The 21,807-nt window shown below is 52.7% G+C and overlaps 1 protein-coding gene across 5 annotated transcripts in view; it reads right to left on the reverse strand.

Moving 5' to 3' along the window:
* SLX9 (SLX9 ribosome biogenesis factor) overlaps positions 1–21,183 on the reverse strand; it is a 40,840-nt gene extending 19,657 nt beyond the window's left edge. The window contains exons 1-2 of one of the 5 annotated variants that reach the window (XM_053564244.1): positions 20,969–21,174; positions 16,551–16,659 (exon numbers count right to left, since the gene is read on the reverse strand). In XM_053564244.1, coding sequence (XP_053420219.1) covers positions 16,551–16,659; positions 20,969–21,106 — 247 coding nt within the window. In that variant the 5' untranslated portion in view covers positions 21,107–21,174. Of the gene's footprint in view, positions 1–16,550; positions 16,660–20,968 lie in introns of all 5 variants that reach the window. The other 4 variants (XM_053564242.1, XM_053564247.1, XM_053564246.1 and 1 more) reach the window with 4 other exon arrangements.
* Between the last annotated feature and the right edge of the window lie 624 nt (positions 21,184–21,807).

Here is a 21,807-nt window from a genome sequence, read left to right on the forward strand (position 1 = left end):
CTCAAGCTCTCCAGAGGCACTGCAAAACCAGAGGCTGAAGTCCCCTGGCACCTCAGGCCACAAGGCCAATCAGCCCAGCCACCACCCAGGCATAGAACACACCTGCTCATCCCCTATAGCCTCCAGGAGCAGTGGCTCCAGGGCGTCACTGAGCCGATGAAGCCCCATCTGACAGGTGAGACACCGAGGCCTGGGGGGAGTAACTAACCCAGGGTCAGGTGGCTGTGTGAACCCCTTTGGCCACAGGACCTTGGCGTTACAGCAGCCTCAGGCTGGGCCGTGCTAACACTTCACATGCACCCCAGGGACCACACAGCAGAAGGGATCCAGGGGACATGGGATCTGAAGGTTTATTCTCCAAAATGAAGGTTGTACACCCAGATGTAGCTTCTCAGAGCACTGGGGAAGAGCACATAGCCTGGTCCAGGACATGGAGTCTCCCGGCACTGGGAGGCTGCCCACCCTGCAGCATGATGCCCGGCACCCCAGACATGAGCCCAAGCTGGGCAGGGAGGGTGGCCACGTGCTCCACAATGACATCAGTGAGGCCTGCCCAACACTGACCGGAAGCTGACTAATGCTGGGACAGAGATGATCAGCCCAAGTTGGCAGAACCATTATGTGGCCGCAGGCCGAGCTGGCTGGCCCTGCAGAGGCCCAGGCAGTGCCAGCTGGCCTTATGTCTTCCTTTTTATGAGGACAGCCACAGCTCAGACAGGGCTCAGACCAGCTGGAGCCAGCCAGAGGGAACAGTGTCCTTAGCCAGTGCACAAGGCCAGGGTCAGGGACCATGCGCTGGGCAGCAGGAGTTGGAGGGAGGCCTCCAGCTGCTTATGGAGCCTCTCAAAGGCCCCACGTGCTCAGGTGAATGCGTGAGACAGTGCTGTGGCTGGAAGGTCAGTCCCCTCCAAAACTCATCACAATGTGGCAGGGAAGTGGCTGGGTCACGAGGGTTCTGCCCCACGCACACAATATATGGTGTACTCCACCCAGTCATGGGCTAACAGGTAAACAGGGTATGGGGAGAGAAGGCAGGGTGAGCTGGCATGTTAGCTGCATGGCACCCTGCGCCCCCTCAGACTCTGCAGAGTCCTCCAGCAGGAAGACCCTCCCCAGAGGCCCTCCCCCTTGGACTTCTCAGCCTCCTGAACTGTAAGAAACAAATTCCTTTAAAAAAAAAAAAGAATACCCACTTTCAGGTACTCTGTTATAAGCAAAAGAAAACAGACTAAAAGAGAGATAACAGCATGACTCTCGACATGACGTGTAAACTTAAGATATAAATCCAAAGAAACTGTCATCGCCTCTCTGGAGTTCTTCCCATGGCAGGGAGGAGAAGCTGCCTTATAAAGCCCAGATGAGAGGGGCCCCACAGGCACTCTGTGCTCACCGCACGTGGAGCAGTGGTGATGACCCAACATGTTGGGAGAGGAGCCTCAGGTGCTCGGGGACAGGGAAGAGGCCAACCTGTGCCCAGCATCAGGACTGTGGCAGGTGGGGACACAGGTGGAAGGTGCTGGTAACAGCATTTCTGCTTCCAGTCTGCTCTAGAACAGACTGGACTGAGGCTGGCCCTGTTCCCTTGGCTTTAACTGATCTTCCCCGCAACAATGTGGCTGCAACTTCAGACACAATCTCCCAGAATACATCTATGCAAGATGTGTGTCTCCTGATGTCTTTTTTAATTCGAGCAGATTTTCCTGGCTAGCACAACGGAGCCATGATTCTAAGGAAAACAACGCAGAAACACGTTCTATCGAAAGAAAGGTAGTAATTCTGACAAGCTGTTTCAGACTTTAGTACAGGAACTAGTACGAACCTCCGAAGCCCATGACTCCTGAGGGCTTTTAATCCCTTTCCCAGGAGCCCTGGCCTTCCAGTCATGCCCACAGTGACCTACTTTCCTCCTCAGCATCCCTGACCTCTCATTCCCCAACCAGAAAGGGAGGCACCAGCCTCACAGAGCCAGCTCAGCCCCACCACTGCTCAGGACAGGCTGCTGAGCTGCTCAGAGGACATAGCAGAGCACCTGGGACTTAGACAGGCACACCTGAGACCAGCGCTACCTGTCCATACAGACCCCACAATGCACCCACCAACTACCTGGCCAACAGTTATAGAGGGGAGGAAGGGGCAGCCCTGTCAGAGGCTGTGGGGGCAGCAGGGCCCAGCTTCAAACCATGAGGGAGACGAAAGCATGCCCAAACATGGGTATCAGGGATGGGGGCAGGGGTGTGTGGAAGCTGGTGAGGCCAAGGGGCTGGGACGTGTCTGGCCCAGCAAGGGCAGTTCCTAGGAGAAAGCGGGGGCAGGGGCCTCAGTCACAAGGGCCATGCCTCACATGGAGCAGGAAAAAACCTTCCCTAGACCACTCCTGCAACCCTCTGTGACTGAACTGTCAGTGGAAATGGACTCCAACAGTAACCTGGGTGGTATCAGAAAGATGCAAACTCGCAGCAGGCTGGGTCAGGACTGCCAATGCCACGACCCTACTGGGCTTGGGACCCAAGAGGCTCCCCAGCACCCCGTCTCCATGGCACCAGGGAAACAGGAACCAAACACGCCGCTCTCTCCTGCAGACGTGGAGGTTTGGAATGCTGGCGCCAGGCAGGGGCTGCCTGCAACCACTGGCAGCGGCCCCAGTGCCCCTGCAGGCCCTGCTGCTGCTTTCTGGGCCCCAGGAGCACTCGCTAAAGGCAGCCTCGCTCAAGTTCACTCCTGCCCCTTTGCCAGGCTTTGTGCAGGCAATTTACAGAGGGTACGCGCCTGTTCAGCCTGTCTCCCACTGCCCTGTGGGGAAACGGAGCAGAGCAGGTGTGTGCAGCCCACACTGGCCACAGAGCTCAAGCTGTCCTGGTCTCCAGACTTACAAACCTAGTACAGGGAGCCTTGCATGAGTGGTTACAGCAGGGACTCCAGCCCAGGAGGAAGGGGTGAGACTGCACAGACCTCTCTGCTCCCAGGAGAGCGTGTGCAGCCGTCAGCCAGATCTCCGCAGCACCAGCACTAAGGCCCCCCAGGCACGAGGGAAAGACAGGAGGTCGCCACCATGTCTGACTAATGACAGGGTGACCCCAGCGATGGCCGCACCTGGGGCAGGTTTTCATCTGGTGAGCATAGAGCAGGTACCAGAACGTTGCGCCCAGGGCAGGCCTGGCCCAGACTGAAGCTTCACTGAACCCTGCCACAGTCAGCTCTTCAGGACAAGTACAGTCCTCCAGAACTCACGATGGGAACAACATGCAACATGACCACTGAACCCACTGTGCTGAGGCCACGGGACACCGCACAGACGGGAAGGGCCAGGTGGCCATGGCCCTAGCTCCCTGCTCTGTGGACAGAGGTTATGCCCCCACCCTAACCCCTGCTCCCCACCCCACAGCAGCTGTGTGTCACCTCCCATTCTTCAACCCATTCAGTCACTGCACCAGGAATAGGGGCGAGTCCCCTAGAAATCAAACTCGCAGAACCTTGCCCGCAGCTGAGGCGAGTCTGCGGGCCCTCACCCCCTTATTCTCCCACAATACGAACCCAGCCCCTTCTTGGACCTGCCTTTCAGCACTGACACCTAAGCCCTGGGCAGCCAGCCTCAACGTTGGGGGCATGTTGGGGCCACATGCCAATGCAGGTACCAACTACGTGGCTGGCTACAGGGAGCCCACAGGCACAGACAAGGCCCTGGTTGGAACGAGGAGCTCCCATAGCCTGGTATGGGCAAGAACAGAGAGTCTGCACAGGCCACATCCTCACAAGCACTGGCCGTACAAAGCCCCCCACTAAAGCTCCGTGGTCCTATCCTTGTCACTACTAAAAGACAAGCAGCTGGGCAGCACAGGGCCAGGACCACGTGAGACCTCTAGGGTTCCAGGAGAGTGGAAGAGCGCACCAAGGCTTCCGCCTCCAGAGCACTGAGAAGGGGGCCAGTGTAACCCTCAAGGAACCGCCTCCCTGGCCCTGGCCCTCTGACAGTGACTAGAAACCATGCTGAAGTGGACCCACCCTAGTCCTTGGTCACCACAGCCAGCCCAACAGCGAGAGTAAAGGGGACACACTGCCACACGTGGCTGCGTGGACTTAGCCCCAGTAAGTCAAGCCCCATGGGGGATGGATGCCTGGTGGGTAGCCCTCGCCCAGCAGCAGGTGGGTCTGCAGGGCAGGACAAAGGGCCAGGGAACGGCCTCCCAGGTGCAGGGTGCAGTGTGTGTGTGTGTGGGGTGTGGGGGGCGGGTTGTGGGGTGTCCCAGAACGTATGTTCTAATGGAACAATTAACATGTAACTGGCTCTTCTGCAAAGGATATCAAGAAGCTGTGTTCTTACTTCCCAACAAAGACCTGTGTATGGACCTGGCCAAGGCAGTACAGACCATAAGATACAGTATCCGGAGAACTAACAGAATCTCACTGCAGTGGGTTCTCTTCCCCATGATGTCCTGTGAAACCAGCTACACAGCTGTGGGATGGGACCCTTGGGAGGAGACGAGGGAGCACTCACCTCATTCTGTCCACCAAGATAAGGTCCTGGCTAGTAAATATGGTAAAAAAAAAAAAAAAAAATATATATATATATATATATATATATGCACTATAAAAAACATTCAGGACTCATTTACAAAAAAAGAAAAATTTTACTACAAAGAAATTTAAAACCTATGAAGGGGAAAAAATTACATGAACAAATTCAAAAGGAGCTACCAATAAGAGAAACCTCTTCAGTCAACCAAAGAAGTCTGTTCCTTCTCACATAAATAGCCTTTTCAAACACGTAAGAAACAGCCTGAAAACAGGAAGACTGCACAGACAGGGAAACAAGGACTGCACGGAACCTTGTTCATAAAGAACTGCAGCTACAAGGCTCACACCTGTAGTCCCAGCTACTCGGGAGGCCATGGGGGGAGGATCACTTGAGGCCAGGAGATCAAGACCAGCCTGGGCAACATAGCAACACCCCCATCTCTACAAACACAGAAATTAAAAAATTAGCCAGACACGGTGGTATACGTCTGTAGTCCTAGCTACTTGGGACAGTAGGGCAGAAAGATCACTTGAAGCTGCAGTCAGGTACAATCAAAGGACTGTACTCCAGCCTGTGCAACGGAGCAAGACCCTGTCAGAGAGAAAAGAAAGGGAAGAAAAAGGAAGAAAGAAAGAGCGCCTTAGTGTGCAGTTCATAAACCAGATGCCATTGTTCACTATTCATCCTGGCAGAGGCCTAAGTCTGTAACCCCGGCTGGCACGACTGGCAGACAGAGGCAGACTCATGCAGTTACCAGCCCTGTCTGTACAAGGCAATCTGGCAAAATCTATGAAGTCTTAAATGTTTACAAGTTTGGCTCGGCAACTCCACCACCAGTTTATCTACTAACCTTTACTCATGTTCACAAATAAGTGTATACAAGGACAGTCTTATAGTGCTGGTCACATCACAATACAACAAACCCGAGCAGCTATGAAGAGGGACGCTAACGTGAAATGATCCCCGAGGACACAGCCGAGTGAGGCAGCGAGAGGCAAATCCACCCATGGGGGAGAGGGGCAGAGGCCAGGAAAGCTCAGGGCAAGGGGGCTATCCCCAAATGGTGGTCTGCACTCAAGTTTTTCACCGCATGATGGGTCACTTTCCCCAACGTAACTAAGAGCAGTGCTGCAGGACAAGCTCAAGAATGTGCAACTTTTAAGGGACAGTCACCCAAAAAGGGGGGATCAGCAAGCACTGAGGCAGCCAGGAAACAGAAGCGAGGACAAGGCTCGGCGCACAGGTGCAGCTAGGGGATTCTGCTCCCTTCCTCTTTCTCTGCTTTCCAAGTTTTCTTCATTACTTACACTAATTACATCTGTAATTATGTATCCATTTTAAAGAAAAGCCCAAAGATATTTTTAAAAATTGGGGACAAATTGCCCTAATCCAAGACAATACCCTGGTTTTCTTGACAAAATTATCAACCACATGGCGGACATCAACGTACTTTCTAAAACATACCCCACTGACTTCACTCCTAAAAGCGCCCTTTCTGTTGATGAAAACCCCTGTCATGTAAAGAACTCTCACAAATGCACCGAGCAGAGCAGTTCTGTCATCAAAAGGGCGATTTCACACCCTTGTGACTGACTTCCAACATGTAGACAGATGCTGGCAGATTTCAGAGCAGGAGAGGCAGAGTCCCCAGCTCTGCAGGGTAGAGGCGCCTTCCCACAGAGGCTGCCCCTCCCACTGCCCTCTACTGACCCAGGGATAGGGAGCCCAGCCTCCTCCCTAGAAGACCAAGTGCTCGGCCCCTCGGGCAGTCCTTAACCCTCCAGCAGGTCTGAGGAAGGGGCAAATGGCTCAGGCCCATGTCCCCTTCCCCTGGGACCTGCAGGCAGGTGTTTAGAACTGCACACAGCCACTGTGGGAGCAAAACCTGCCACAGTGGCAGTCCGAGCTTCCTCCACCCGCCCAAGGATAAGGGCCCCAGTGAGAAGGCCCAGGCCACCCAGAAGCACCTGCACCAACAGAAGTGAAGCCACTCTCGGGAGCCCTCCCTGCAGTGCATGAAACACAGGGCCACAGGGCCGGGACCCTCACACAGTTCCTGGAGCTAACACAGACGGGTGCAGCTTATCTCCGCTCCTGACATGGCCACGAGGTACGGGCTCCCAGGAGCTGCCCAGGGCTTACCTCACGGAGGGCACTGCTTCCTGCCGCCTGAGCTGCCACCAGGGCAGCAAGGACAGCAAGACACATAAAAGACAAAAAACAGAAAGGGAGGGACTGTCACCCTTTACTTATATAACATGGTTATACATATCAAAAATCCAAATGGATCCACAAGCTACTGGGATCAGTTGGATTCAGCAAGGGCTGGAGGAAAGGGGAGGTCGCTCTGCAGTCAGTGCCCATCCCAGGCAGGCTCAAGGGCAGAGAGTGCCTGCCTGCTTGCCTGAGCCCCTGGGCGGTGAGCTCCCAATCACTGCTTCCTTCATAAGTAAACAAAAGCTGACCCGGGAGGCCACCAGCCTGCACAGTCCTCCAGGGTGCCCATGCACTGTGCCTGTGTGCTGCTCCCATGCAAAGGAGCAAGGCACAGTCCTGCAACTGTCACCACTGTGGGGCCTGAGACACAGCTCATTCCTTGGGAGATGAGCTAGTGGGGAGGCCTAGCCTAAGGAGTCTCCAGGGAGGTCCTTCATGACCAAACCACTGCAAAACCCAGCACCAAGCATGTGGCAAATACACGCACCACAGTGTAGGTTTGGAGCACAACACACCACTGCATACCTGCCTGAGGCCACAGCTGCTCTGGGTCCCACCCAGAAGGTGGCAGGCCATTGATGAGCCTCGCGGAGTAAGAGCCCCAGCCAGAAGAGTGTGCAGCTGGCACCCCGGGTCAGGCCCTCAGAGGAATGGGGTCTGAGGACACCTTGTCCAGAGAGCTCCAGAGAGCCAGCTGCACAGGCTCTGGTGGGCATCTCCAGCTGGGGGTTGGAAATACACTGGAGTGGGGCCCGGGGCCGGCTCCAGAAGCAGGGTCCTGAGGGGCTATTAGTGTTAGGACAGTGTCTGATGGAAGCAGAAATGAGCAGCATCCCAAAGCTGCAGCATACAGGGCCAGGCCCCTGCCTGTTCACCCCCAAGTTTCCATTTAAAAACCTTCAGCCACCCTCCAGCCCCAACTGTCAATGGCATGAGTGACATACAGATGATCATGGCAGAAGGCTATATGGCAGAAATACACCAAGAACCTGGAACAGCTCCAGCCACCCAGGGCCCAGTGCTGGTAGCAACCCACATGCTCAGTAGCAACCCACATGCTCAGATAACACCACCCCAACCATCTTCCTGAAGCAAAGGGTGTCCAAAGCACATAGCACAGACAGGTCCAAGCTGCAGCAACCCTAACAGGGGAGGGACCCCTGACCTCCATCCAAAGCAGCTGGAGATAGGCTCTCGAGGAGAGAGGAAGCCCAGGGCCAGCCTCCCAGCAATGAGGGACAGCCACTGCAAGCCTCCAGGCCAGGCCACAGGGACCAGGCTTGTCTCTCTGATGTGAAAGTTCCAGAAAACAATTCCAGAAATGTCTTAAAACATCACATCTGATAGCAGACAGCTCTGATGAAGAGTCTGCCTCTCCTTGTGGCCATCCTCCTGTCACCCTCTAGAGAATGTGAGAATCTCTGCTAAGCAAGATTCAGCCACGCAGGGCCTGCGACAACCACATGTGACCAGTGGACTATCTTTGTACAACGAGCACGAAGAGTGTTCTGAGGACCTGCTGGCCAAGGGAAGGCCTTTCCCAGGACACAGAGGTGGTGCCACCCCAATCCCCTATGCCACAGGCCTGGGTCCAGCACAGGACGGCTCACAGACGGGACACTCCAGGACCAGCTTCCTGTCATCCAAGGTTGCTGTCTTCTCTATGAGGTGCACACACATCTGCTTTCCCAACATAACATATAATTTTTACGAATAATAATTTTAGGTGGGGCTGACCCCACGTTGACTCCTCTATCACAGGTGAGGCAGTGATGGAAACAGAGCATTCCTAATGATGACAGTGCCCAGCACCTGGGGAGCCAGGACTCTGAGAGGGCAGCCAAGGGGCCACTCCACACCCTCCCTGACTCCAGGTCTGCAGCGTGCCCAGAGCCTCACTTGTCAGCACCCCCAAACTCCCAGTGCCTAGAGACATCCCACCCAGCAAGACTCCGGCCTGGGACAGCTATGGGTCTCAATGCCACCGGCAGCAGGCTGGGAATCTCCTCTGTGTCCAGCCGTGGGCTCGGTGCAGGCTGCAGGAACAGTGGCCTTGTCCAGTTAGAGCACACAGCGCACCACCAACTGGCTGAGCCCAAATGCAGCTTCTGAGTGCTCTTCTCACCAGCTACCTTTCAATCGGTTTTAAGGGCTTTTTTTGTTGTTGAGAATCAGAGTCTCCTTTTGCTGCCCTCAGTAGAGTGGCATGGTGTCACAGCTCACAGCAACCTCAAATTCTTAGACTCAAGCAATTCTCTTGCCTCAGCCTCACAAGTACCTGGGAGTACAGGTGCCCACCACAATGCCTGGCTATTTTTTAGCAACGAGGTCTCACTCTGGCTCAGGCTGGTCTCTAACTCATGAGCTCAGGCAATCTACCTGCCTCGGCCTCCCAGACTGCTAGAATTACAGGCTTGAGCCACTGGAACCCCACCTGGTTTTAAGGCCTTTAAGTCACACAGGCAGCTTTAGTCAGAGGGCTTGGCCCCCTTGTGCTGCACCCACCAGCCTGTGCTCCAGGCTGGGAAGAGGTAGGTCACCGTGACCCACAGACACAGATTCCCCCCCCCCCCCCCCCCCGCCACCTTCCTGGGCTGGCGTCTGTGCTCAAATCTCAAAGGATGAGCTCACAGGGTCCTTGAGCAGCCTCTCAGCACCTCCTTCTCGTACTGGGAGGAGCTGATAACAGAAACCTCAGGCTACTAAGCAGAATGGTGGGCGGGACAGAGCCCCGCAGGCCACAAGGAGGATAGAAGTAACTTAGCACTTCTGATGTTTCAACACCTCACAAGAGACAGTGAGACCGAAGACCCCAGAAATCAGAGATGCACCAGGCTGGACTGGCTGTGGCCCACACCTGCAGCCCCTGGTCAAGAGCCACAACATCATGTGGCTCATGGGGTTGCCTGGCTGCAGAAATAGCAACTCAGCCGAGGGAGTCATCCTTGCAGACTCACTCTACAGGATGGCTTCCTGGGAAATGCTCGTGGCTCTCGCTTAACTGGGACAGAGGTAAATAACACATGCGTGCTACACGGGTATTGCCACAGTCCTGGCTGCACAGCTGTAGGATAAGGCCTTTAGGGTTCATTTAAAAAAAATCCCTAGAGACAACCCTCTAAACCGCTCAGATGTCGCAGGTGCTAGGATAAGAATTGCTGAGGCGCCCTCTGCCCGGAATAGCAACAAGGCATGACTCTGCTGCCCTCTGCTGGGCACTCCCGTGCGTGGGGCCAGGAGTGACCTGAAGGCGCTGCACACCACCACAGGTGGGGTGCCCAGAGAACCCTCTGCCTGGGGGTACAGGGCCTGAGGGTAAAAAGTCGATGTCTCTGCAAGTACAATCACCTGGGAAAAGTCCGTCCTGGCCAGGAAAGCCAGCCCTGCCCAGGTGCTGGGGCACAAGCGGCCTCATCACCTGGCCCAACACTCCTACAGTTGTGTGTCCAGCACTGCCTCTGTACCAGCCAGCGTGCTGTGAGCACCATAGGGTGATACTACTGTGCCCCCTTCACATCCTATGCTCCTGTGTCCAGCACTGCCTCTGCACCAGCCAGCATGCTGTGTGTCCAGCGCTCCCTCTGCACCAGCCAGCGTGCTGTGAGCTCCATCAGGGTGACCCTGCTGTGCCCACTTCGCATCCTGTGCTCCTATGTCCAGCACTGCCTCTGCACCAGCCAGCATGCTATGTGTCCAGGATTGCCTCTGCACCAGCCAGCATGCCGTGAGCTCCATGGGGTGACACCGCTGTGCCCCCTTCGCATCCTGTGCTCCTGTGTCCAGCACTGCCTCTGCACCAGCCAGCATGCTGTGAGTTCCATGGGGTGACACTGTTGTGCCCACTTCGCATCCTGTGCTGTGTCCAGCACTGCCTCTGCACCAGCCAGCATGCTATAAGCTCCATCGGGGTGATGCTGCTGTGCCCCCTTCACATCCTATGCTCCAGGGCTCCTAATCAAGCCCAGGTCCCGAGTCCGTACCAGGCATGTCCTCCCACCAGTCCTCCCTGCCTGCCTGCTTCTCAGGGCTTATGTCCCAGATGTCTGTCAGAACAGAGCAGGTCCATCATCTGTTGTGCTTTGCAGCCTGCAGGAATTTACAGAACAGAACCAGAATGCTAAACTTGCTCTAGGGGCCTGACCCTCTACACAGCCTGATGCCAAGTCTTAAGTTTTGTTCCCAAGGCCTACGGAGTCAGCCACAGACAGCAAGCAGTTACCAGTTGCCAGGCCAGTGTCCACATAGGCTCACTGTACCAGCCAAAGCTGGCCACACAGCAGGGTGGCATCAAGTGCAGGGGAGGGAGCAGAAGAAGGGGCACTGCTCAAGGTCACTGCACAAAGGGCAGGCACAGAGGAGCTGAGCCACTTCACACAGGGGCCCATGAGCCCCCTGCAAAGCCCCTTCCCTCACAGCCCTGGGGCACAGGGCAAAGCTGAGTTCTACTGGTGGGAGGCTCTGCAGGGGCAGGGGGTGGTAGATGCTCTGGGCCAGCCCAGGGCAGGAACCCCACAGCCCATGGCTGAGGGCTCAGCAGGTTCCTCCCAGGAAACCAGGCCCAGTCCACAACAGAAAGGCAGGGTCAAGGGACAGGAGGTAAGTAATAGGCAGATGTGGCTTCCAGGCCAGCTGGGACCCCAAGATTCCAGCAAAGACACAGCAAAGATGCCAAAAACAAAGCATCCACAGGCAGGCTCAGCGCCCGTAGGTCAGTGGTTATGGTGCCAGCCACATGCACCGGGGTTGAGGGGCTCGAATCTGGACAGGGCCTGCTAAACAACAACAACAGTAACAAAACAAACAAACAAACAAACAAAAAAAGCTGGGGATTGTAGCAGGTGCCTGTAGTCCCAGGTACTGGGAAGCTGAGGGAAAAGAATCACTTAAGCCCAAGAGTTTGAGGTTGCTGTGAGGTTGCTGTGATGACACAGCACTCTACCAAGGGCGTGTGTAAAACTGTCAAAAAAAAAAAAAAAAGCACCCACAGGGACCAACAGGCCCCTGCACAGAGGGTGAGGAGCCCGGAGCCCCTCCTCCAGGCCACACCAGCAGCACCACGAACAGAGTACAACACTATTTCTGACTCAGCCCATGGCAGGGACACAGGGGCGACAGGGTATGGGGAAGAGATGCTGCACTAATCCAGGCAGACATTCTCAAATACAGCTCTCCATGGGACCTACACCCATGGCGTGCCCTCCACCGACCTAGGGCACTGGCCAATCAAATCAGGAGCCAAGAAGACCAACACCACAAACAGAGCTGAGGCTAGCGTTGCTGCACCTGGGCAAGCTACCCCCACCCCCACCCCCAATCTGTGGGACTACCCACCTGCAGGGCTTGGGCATCCCCCAGGGAGCCAGGCACCCTTGGGCTCTGGCCATCCTGCCACGCTGGCTCTTCATGTCAAAGGGCAAGGGAAAAAAGCCAGGCTTGGCCCCCTCTACCAGACCCCCGATGGGTCCTATGATCCCCTGAGTCCAGCACAGGGCTCTTGCACCCAGCGAGGGCTGAGCCCTGGCAGGTGGCTGGAAAGAACACATACCAGAAACCTGAAGCTAAGAGCCACAGCCCAGCAGGGCCAGCCAGAGGCTGCCCCACTGAAGGTGAAGGCTGGAGGTGACCAGATGGAAACTCACCATACTGCACAGGGGCCAGGCGCCAGGTATCCCAGGGCCACACCCAAGAGATGACACACAGACTTATGCTGTATTACAGAACCCTCTCAGGAATCCTCCTAGGGCTGCTGAGGTGGGAATCACAGTCACAGGCAGTGGGAGGGTGGGGGGACCTGTGAGATCCCTATACCCATAACCCAGCCCCAGCCCGCAGCTGGGATAATACCAGGCCTAGCCCCTGGGGATGGGGAGCCACAAGCACAGGCCCTGACACCCAGTCCGTGAGATTCAGGTGCAGTCACTAGTCTCTTAGTATTTTTTTTTTTTTAGAGACAAAGTCTCACTTTGTCACCCTCAGTAGAGTGCTGTGGCATCACAGCTCACAGCAACCTCCAACTCTTGGGTGTAGGTGACTGTCTTGCCTCAACCTCCCAAATAGCTGGGACTACAGGTGCCCACCACAATGCTCAATTATTTTTGTTGCAGTTTGGCCGGAGCTGTGTACAAACCCGCCACCCTCAGTATATGGGGCCGGCACCCTACTCACTGAGCCACAGGTGCCGCCCGTCTCTTAGTTTTTTATGCATAAATAAGAGTAGCCAAATTAAAAAGAAAAACTCATTATAACCTTCAAATTCATTCCAATTAATCGCCCCCCCTCTTAAGAGCGTTTCTCTAGCTGTGCTTTCATAGTGTGATACTGAAATTTGAAATCAGATTTTGGATATTCTGAAGTTTAGCCTGCCCATTGCTTCTCACAATTACTCCAAACTGATGAGGTTTGGGCTTACAAATAACAGACCCAGAGAGGCCACAAGAGCTGAGGACACCGAATCAGCCCAGGAACGGGACAAGCCAGATCCATGCTAAAGTGGAGCTTCTGAGACAGATGCTGAACTGTGAGCATGACAGCCCTAAATCTCCATGTGGGGCTCAGCGTGTGGCAGGCCTGGGGACCACTGAGCCACAGGGGCTTAAGATGAAAAAGGAAAGGACACAGCTTGGCGCCTGTAAATACAGTGGTTACGGCACCAACCACATACACTGAAGCTGGCGGGTTTGAGCCCAGCTAAAAAGCAATGATGCAACAAAAAGTAGCAAGACATTGAGGCAGGTGCTTATAGTCCCAGCTAATTGGGAGGCTGAGGCAAGAGAATCGCTTAAGCCCAAGAATTTGAGGTTGCTGTGATCTGTGACGCCACAGTACTCTACCAACATAGTGACACTCTGTCTCAAAAACAAAACAAAAAAAAAGATAAAAAAGGACAAGACAAGGCAGGAAGGCAGCTGCTGCAGGGAGGGACCTAGTGACTACTAGAGCTCTGAGCAGCTCAGACCATGGCTGGTAGGTCAGGGGGACCCACGTCTTCCCCTCAGGGACAGTCATGAGGGCCCTGGCTGACAGTGAGGGGCACAAAGCTCAGGAAGACGGTGACAACATCTAGCCGTCCAGAGAGCACAAGCTCCTCTTGGGCTGGCTGAGTCACCTCATGGGGTCCTTCCTGGAGAGAAGGAACAAGAGATCAGCACATCAAATATGCCCAGGCCTTCCTAGAGGTACAGTCAGCCCTCAGCTCAGCACTGTGTCAGGGGTCTGCCACCACTTTATAGATGTGGCGACTCAGGGTCAGAAAGTACCCACAATCACAAAACTCCTGGGCAAGGAACCAGCATGGACCCAACTCCCAGCAGCTACAGAGCACGCCCGCCCCCACTCTCTGCTGCCAGGCCCACCCTGGTCATCAGTGCATGGGGCAATCACCTCCAAGACATTGACCAAGCACTGCTTCACATCTCACATCTATTAATATGCCTCAACCTCAAAACTGGCACAGCTCAGGAAATGAGTGTTAGTATCACCTCCTTGGAGAGCTACAAAGCCTGGATCCAGATCAGGCGTCCAGACAAAGCTGCAAACTGGTGGAAAGCAGAGGCCCAGAGCCCTCCACTCCTACCTGCCCAATGTGTGCAGCTAGCGGCTCTTGGTCCCAGCTCCAGTCCTGCACGGAGCACTCCCACTCTGCCCACCACAAGGCCACCTGCTCTGTCCTCATGGAGCACTGCCAGTGCTCCCAGCTCTGCACCACAACCCAGGCCCCTGCCCCACCTAAGGCTTTCAGGTCCATGCACCCAGCTGCAAAAATGTTCTCTTTGTACCCAACCTCCTCAGACAAGTGAGGACGATCTTCCCTGGGTATATGCCCTATGGAGGAACACTGTGGTCACTACAGTTACTGCCCTCAGGCCTGGGCAGCCAATGCCACCTGTCTTGACCATGGCAGCCTGGAATTCTCTGAAACACCTTGGACTCAAAGTACAAGTTCCTGGATCCATTCAACTCACTGGACAGCCATGGAGGAGTCCCAGCCTTCCACACCTGCCCAACAGATGCCCCCTCTGGAAATGATAGTTCTGGCAAGTTAAGCAGACCAGGGATACCCTCCTGGGTGGGTGTACCCAGCGGGCAGGGCAAGAGGGGAGTGACCTGCTGGAGAGGCAGGAATTGCTAGAATCCTGACAGAAACCAGAAGACCATGTGTCTGTCGAGAGCAGAAGGCTGGTGTGTGCAGAGGGCCTCAAATAAGTCACCTGTGTGTTCACTTGACATATAATAAAGCACTTCTCAAAAGGAGGGGAAAAAGAGGGTTTACTATAGGGGCATCCAACCTGCAACCCACAGGCCACATGTGGATTATGTGAGAACCTTTTTGCTTATCTATGGTGGCAGATAACACAAAAATTATGCACAGACCTTTTTTTTTTTTGCTCATCAGCTTTCATTAGTGTTTGTGTTTTTAATGTGCGGCCCAAGACAACTGTTCCTCCAATGTGCAGCAGAAAAACTAAAGTAAAGGTTAGATACCCCTGGGCAGTATTGTTTGTCCTGCTGGGAAAAAATCAGAAGGACACTAACCCAAGTGGCCACTGCAAAGAAAACGCACACCCCACAGGCAGAATCTGCTCTTAGGGAGTGACTTACTCAGCTTTTTTAAAATCCTAAGAGAAGGGCTCAGGGCCTGTAGCTTTGAACCCGGCCCAGACCTGCTAAACAACAACTACAACCAAAAAATAGCCGGGGCTCGGTGCCCGTAGTGCTTAGGGCGCCGGCCACAGACACCGGGGCTGGCAGATTCAAACCCAGCTAGGGCCTGCTAGAACAATGACGACAACAACAAAAAAATAGCCGGGCATTGTGGTGGGCCCCTGTAGTCCCAGCTACATGGGAGGATGAGGTTGCTGTGAGCTGTGACACCACAGTCCTCTAGAGGACATAATGAGACTCTGTCTCAAAAAAAAAAAAAAAAAATAGCTAGGAGTTGTGGTGGACGCCTGTAGTCCCAGCTACTTGGGAGGCTAAGGCAAGAGAATCACTTAAACCCAAGAGTTTGAGGTTGCTGTAGCTGACACCACGGCATTCTACTAAGGGTAACATAATGAAACTTTGTCTCAAAAAAAAAAAAAAAAAATCCTAAGAGAAGGCCAGGCAAGGTGGCTCATATCTGCAATCCCAGAACTTGGCTAAGTAGGGACTTTAAGACCAGCCTGGGCAACATAGCAAGATTCAATATCCACAAAAAAGAAACAAATTGGCCAGGCATGTAGTGCCAGCTGCCCAGGAGGCTGAGTCAGGACAATCACTTGAGCCCAGGAGATGGAGGTTGCAGTGAGCTATGGTGACACCACTACACTCTAGCCCAGGCAAGACAGGGACAACCTATCTCCAAAGCAAACTAAATGAAAACCTACAAGACTTACTGGTACAAAATGATAAAGAGCTAACCTCCCCTTACAGTACATAAAGCATTCTTTTGAGTTTAAGGAAAGTATTTAAAACACCTCAAATACACCAACCATGATAGAATCAGTGAATGAGCAGAAAACACTTCAATCCTGTAGGTGACCAGAGATACCCAAATCTCCAGTCCCCAGGCAGGACATGGTCCATGCTGCTTGCTGCAGTGCAGGGGCGCACCTGCCCCAGGGTTCCTGACACCAGCAGGTCCTATGATCAGAAAGGTGGCAAGACACAGCCCAGATGCAGAAACCAAAAGCTGCAATCTGCTCTAGGGGATGTCACCCTGAGAAATAGTCAAGGCACAGAGGCAAGGCACAAGCCCACCTGCCCTCCACTCAGACCTCAGAAATGTGAGTGAGTGATCTTAAAACCAGCACGGCATCCATGAGGCAAACAGCCCCCTCACCTCTCCTGACGGAAGTAATACTCCTTGCATCCGGCTCCAGACTCTGCACCAAGGCACTGGGGTCTATCCTGGTCCTGGCAAAGATGTCAGTCCTGATGAAAGCGCAGTCCTAACGTCCCCAAGAAAAAGGAAAGAAAAAAGACAACATGAGATTTACTCCATGGTTTCAGAGGTAAGTAGGTGGCAGGGAAGGGGTGCGCGAGGTCCCAGATCCCCTGGCTTCTCTGCCCAAGAAGACCTACAGGAACCAACCCTCGCCTCCCAGAGTGGGAGCCCCCAGTCCCAGGGCTCCAAGGCAGACCCGCAGTGCCCCTGACCCGTCTCCTTCATGCTTCAAACCCCAGCCAGGCGTTACTCCTAGCTCTTCAGGAGCCAGGATCAGTACCGACTAAAAATGACAATCTTGAGAACCAAATTTCCTTGCCAACATCTTTTCCTCATTCTTTCTACAACCCTGTAACATGCATAACGACACTTCACCTCAGCAACCTCCTTTCCAGGTCTGTTCAGAGCCATGTTCACCCCTAACCAAGATGTCAATCCTCCAAATCACCATTGACCACAGCACAATGAGCCAGAACACCCAGCCCCTCCCTCCCAAGCCCACCCAAGTCCAAGCACCAATCCCCCAGGGACCACAGCATGGACGCCAGAGGTTTCTGAAGGGCAGCAGAATACACCACACCAAAATAGACCACTTTGGCAAAAGGATTATTTTGAGCTAAATGAACTTTTAAAAAACAGCAGGTACAACAAGGTAGCACTTGCCCCCCCCCCCCTTTTTTCCCCTGGAAGTAGGAGCTAAAATCCCCACATGAAAACATCCTCCCTGTGCCAGAGGAAAGTAACATTCTTATTACTGAAGACTAAACGTCAAAGCTGAGAGAATTCTGCACACACAGATCCAGTTAACATAATTCCCACCTTCCTTTAGCCCCCTCCCACATAGATTGTTAAGTCCCACAACCTCCTCTCCCTTCCATTTCACACAAAGAGCACCTCACTTTGTCACTTAAATTTGGGTTGTTTGCTTATGAGGACCCTGGGCCATGTAAAACTTGGCTAATAAATGTGTCTGCTTCTCCCCTGTCAACTTGTCTTATGTCAGTTTAAATCTCAGGGCTGACCAAAAAGCTCTGAGGATGGAGGTGAAATTTCACTTCCCCACATTACATAGCAGGGGTCCTCAAACTATGGCCCGCGGGCCACATGAGGCAGTGTGATTGTTTTTGTTCCCATTTTGTTTTTTTACTTCAAAATAAGGTATGTGCAGTGTGCATAGGAATTTGTTCATAGTTTTTTTTTTTAAACTATAGCCCGGCCCTCCAACGGTCTGAGGGATAGTGAATTGGCCCCTGTTTAAAAAGTTTGAGGACCCCTGAATAGAGAGATGGTACGCTAAGAAGGTGCTGAGTGGGACAGCAGGGGCTGAACTCAGGGGCCAAACCGCAGCTCTGAGGGAAGCTCTGGCAGGAGGAGAGGGGGTTTATAGGATGGAGACAGAGTCAATGAGCAAGACAGTATCAAGAGACTTGCAGGGAGTGGTGCTGGAACCCAAGGGTGGACAAAAAGGTGCCAGCAGCGGGCAGTGCAGGGCGCACAGCCTTCTGGGTCTACAGGCTGGGCATGGTGGCTCACACCTACAATCCTAGCACTTTGGGAGGCCAAGGTGGGAGGACTGCTTGAGGCAAGCTGAACAAGAGTGAGACCCTGTCTCTACTAAAAATACAAAAATTAGCTAGGCTTGGTGGCAGGTGCCTTTAGTCCCAGCTATTTGGGAGGCTGAGGAAGGAGACTGGCTTGAGCCCAAGAATTTGAGGTTGCTGTGAGCTATAACACCACAGCACTCTACCAGAGGTGACCAAGTGAGACTCTGTCTCAAAACAAAAAAAAAAAGAAAAAGAAATTTACTACAAAGCTACAGTAATTAAGACTGTGTGGTAATGGCATAAAGATCAATGGATCAGAATTGAGAGTCCAGAATAAACCCATATATTTATGGTCAATTGATTTTTGACAAGGTGCCAAGATTACCTCATATTCAATGGGGAAAGAATAGTCTTTTCAAGAAATAGTGCTCTGACAATTGGCTATCAAATGCAAAAGAATGAAGATGGACCCCTTACTTTACATCATATATAAAAATTAACTCAAAATGGATCAAAGACCATTTAACCACCTAATATGTAACATGTAACAGCCGAAACTACAAAATTATTAGGATTTAAGTGTGAATGTTCATTGACTTGAATTAGGCAATACTTTCCTAGATTGTATTAGCAACAAAACAATAAAATGGACTCTGTAAAAACTGAAAAATTTTGTGCTTCTAAGAATAATATGAACAGAGTGAAAGACAACCCATAAAACTGGAAAAAAAAATACTTGCAAACCATATACAGTGGGTACCAAAAAAGTATATACATTTTAAGAAAAAAAATATTTCCAAATTGTCATATTCAAGTCACGTTTTTTTCTGCAATTACAAGAGATACAAGATATAATTTACAAGATGTCAAACATTACCAGTATATACTGAGTATTACAATTTTAAGGGAGGTATTCCTTTAAAATGTGTACACATTTTTTGGCATCCTCTGTATATCCGCTAAGATTTCAGTACCCAGAATACTGAAAGAACTTTTACAACTTAACAACAAAAGACAAATGTCGCCATTTTAAAATGGCCAAAGAACTTGAAAAGACATTTCTCCAAGAAAATACACAAATAGCCAAAAATCTCAAGAAAAGATGCTCAAAATGGCTGGGCACAGTGGCTCATACCTGTAATTCCAGCACTCTGGGAGGCCAAGGCTGGTGGATTGCCTGAGCTCAGGAGTTCGAGACAAATTTGAGCAAAGGTGAGACCCTGTCTCTACTAAAAATTAAAAAGAGGCAAGAGAATCACTTGAGGTCAAGAGTTCGAGGTTGCTGTGAGCTATGACCCCAAGGCACTCTCCCAATGGTGACAAAGTCAGACTGAGTCTCAAAACAAAAAAAAAAAGCTAAAGTTACCAAGTGACTCAGCTCCACAGAAACGCCAGTTCATTAATCTTCACAGCAGTACCAAACATCCATCAACTTATGAATGAATAAACAAAGTATTATCCCCATACAATAAACAATAAAACATCATTCAGCCATAATAAGAATGGAGAAAAAACAAAAACAAAGAAGAAATTAATGCTACAAAGAGAATAGCTACAAGGATGAATCTTGAGAGCATGCTAAATGAAAGAAGACAAACTTGGTTCCCCAACAATTAAAAAAAAAAGAAGACAAACTTGGAGGCACGTATTGTTCCATTCACATGAAATGTGTAAACAGGCAAATCTATAGGAGATCAGCAGTTGCTAGAATGACTGATAAAGGCTTTTTCTGGCGGTGATGAAAACATCCTGAAATTTGTAGTGACAGTTGCACAACTTTGAGCTGTACACTATAAATAGGTGAATTTTTTGACACATGAACATTTTTTTTTTTGAGCCTGGGCTCTGGAGCCGTTTTCTGAATTCAAATACCAGCTCCGCCACTCAGCAGTTGAATGTCTTTGGTGATTTACTTAACTCTCAGATTTCTCACCTACAAAATGAGGGTCAGGGCTGCTGAGTTGTACAGTGCCCGGCACGTAGTAAACGCTTAATAAAAACATGGCTGTTGTATTAAAATTTCTGATCCAATGCCATGATCTCCCAGCATCAACCATGTTTTCTCTGCTACTCACATACAATCCTCTTAGTTACAAACACCAGTAAACGCTTCCAGGGCCGCTCAGTGATTTGCATCTGGATACACACAATACGTGATATCTATATGGTGGAATATTACTTAAAAAGAAATAAAGTATCAACAAGCTTGAAAACATGGAAAACGATGTTTTAAGTACAAGAAGTCAAACACAAAAGGCCACAATCCATATGATTCCATTCATATAAAACGTAGAAAAGACAGAAGGCAGACTAGTGGCTGCTTAGAGCTGGGTGACCAGGTGGGGAAACAGGGAGATAATTGCCGAAAGGTACAAGGTCTCTGTTCAATTTACTCTTCGTTTTTCTTTAACCTGGAAAATTCCTCCCCTCTCCCCTCCCCCCTCCCCTTTCCTGGGGCAGGAGAGCTCAGGAAACTTTAAAGGAACCTTTGCCACATCCGAGTGGCGTTTATAGACTGCAGCAGAAGGTTCCCGGCTCTCCCTCCCACAGCACGAGGAGCGGAGCAAGTCAGGCCCTCCTGGCACTGTAGTTAGAGCTCGGGAACGGATCCTCAGAGTCCGCCGCTGAGTCAAGAAAGTCGCCCCGGTCCCTCAGCAAACACCGGCAGAGCCCGAGGCCGGGGCCCGGCGCGGGACCCACGCGGCGGACCGACACCCCAACCCGCGGCGACCCACCCGGCGCGTCCCGCCCGCTCGGCCCCGACTTTACCTTCCCCCCGGCTCCTGCAGCTGGAACCTGCAGAGGGGCCGCCTCTTGGGCAGGGGGCGCAGGGCCGGGCGCGGCCTCCCCCTTGGGCCTCACGGCAGCCTGGTGCACGCGGGACCGCAAGCCCCTCACCTTCCCCATCTCGTCGCGCAGAGACCCTCGGCCGCCCCAGCGGGGCGGCGCATGCGCAGAGAGCCTTCCGGCAACCGGTCCCGCTGCCGGGCGGAAACAGGAACTGCGCTGCCGGGATCCGTGTTCCGCCCGGAAGTGCCCCGGTGCGGGGTCGGGCACGGTCCTTAGGTGCGTGTGCGCGGTGACCGGGCGAGGGTCCACACGGCGCTGGGCCGGGGCCACGCGCGGATGACGTTTGCCCTACAAGAAGAGGCAACTCAGTGGACTGGGCGGCGGAGCAGGCTGTGAGACGTGGGCGTGAGCGGGGCGGAGACGGCCGCGACCTGTCAGCGTGACCCGGAGGCTGCAGCCTACGTACGACGCGGGGCGGCCGCCAGCGACACCCGCACCCAGCCAGCCTCGGGCAAGAGCCTTGGCCTCGGCACAGATGGGTCTTTAAGCCTGTAGACCGTGAACCCGGAAAACCGGTTTGACTTGTCTTTCCCATGTCCTGGAAGCCGGTTCATTCACGCTTAGTCCTGCGTCCAGGACTACACTTACTAGCAGGTGACGTTGAATAAGGTTGAAAAAGAGATGTTCTGGGCGGCGCCTGTGGCTCAAAGGCGGCGCCTGTGGCTCAAAGGAGTTCAAACCCAGCCCCGTCCAAAAACTGCAAAAAAAAAAAAAAAGAGAGATGTTCTTAGACAACGTTAAATAAAATGAGTAAGCGT

The sequence above is a fragment of the Nycticebus coucang genome, chromosome 16 (genome assembly GCF_027406575.1).
Source record: "Nycticebus coucang isolate mNycCou1 chromosome 16, mNycCou1.pri, whole genome shotgun sequence".
In the NCBI taxonomy this organism is placed as follows: domain Eukaryota; kingdom Metazoa; phylum Chordata; class Mammalia; order Primates; family Lorisidae; genus Nycticebus; species Nycticebus coucang.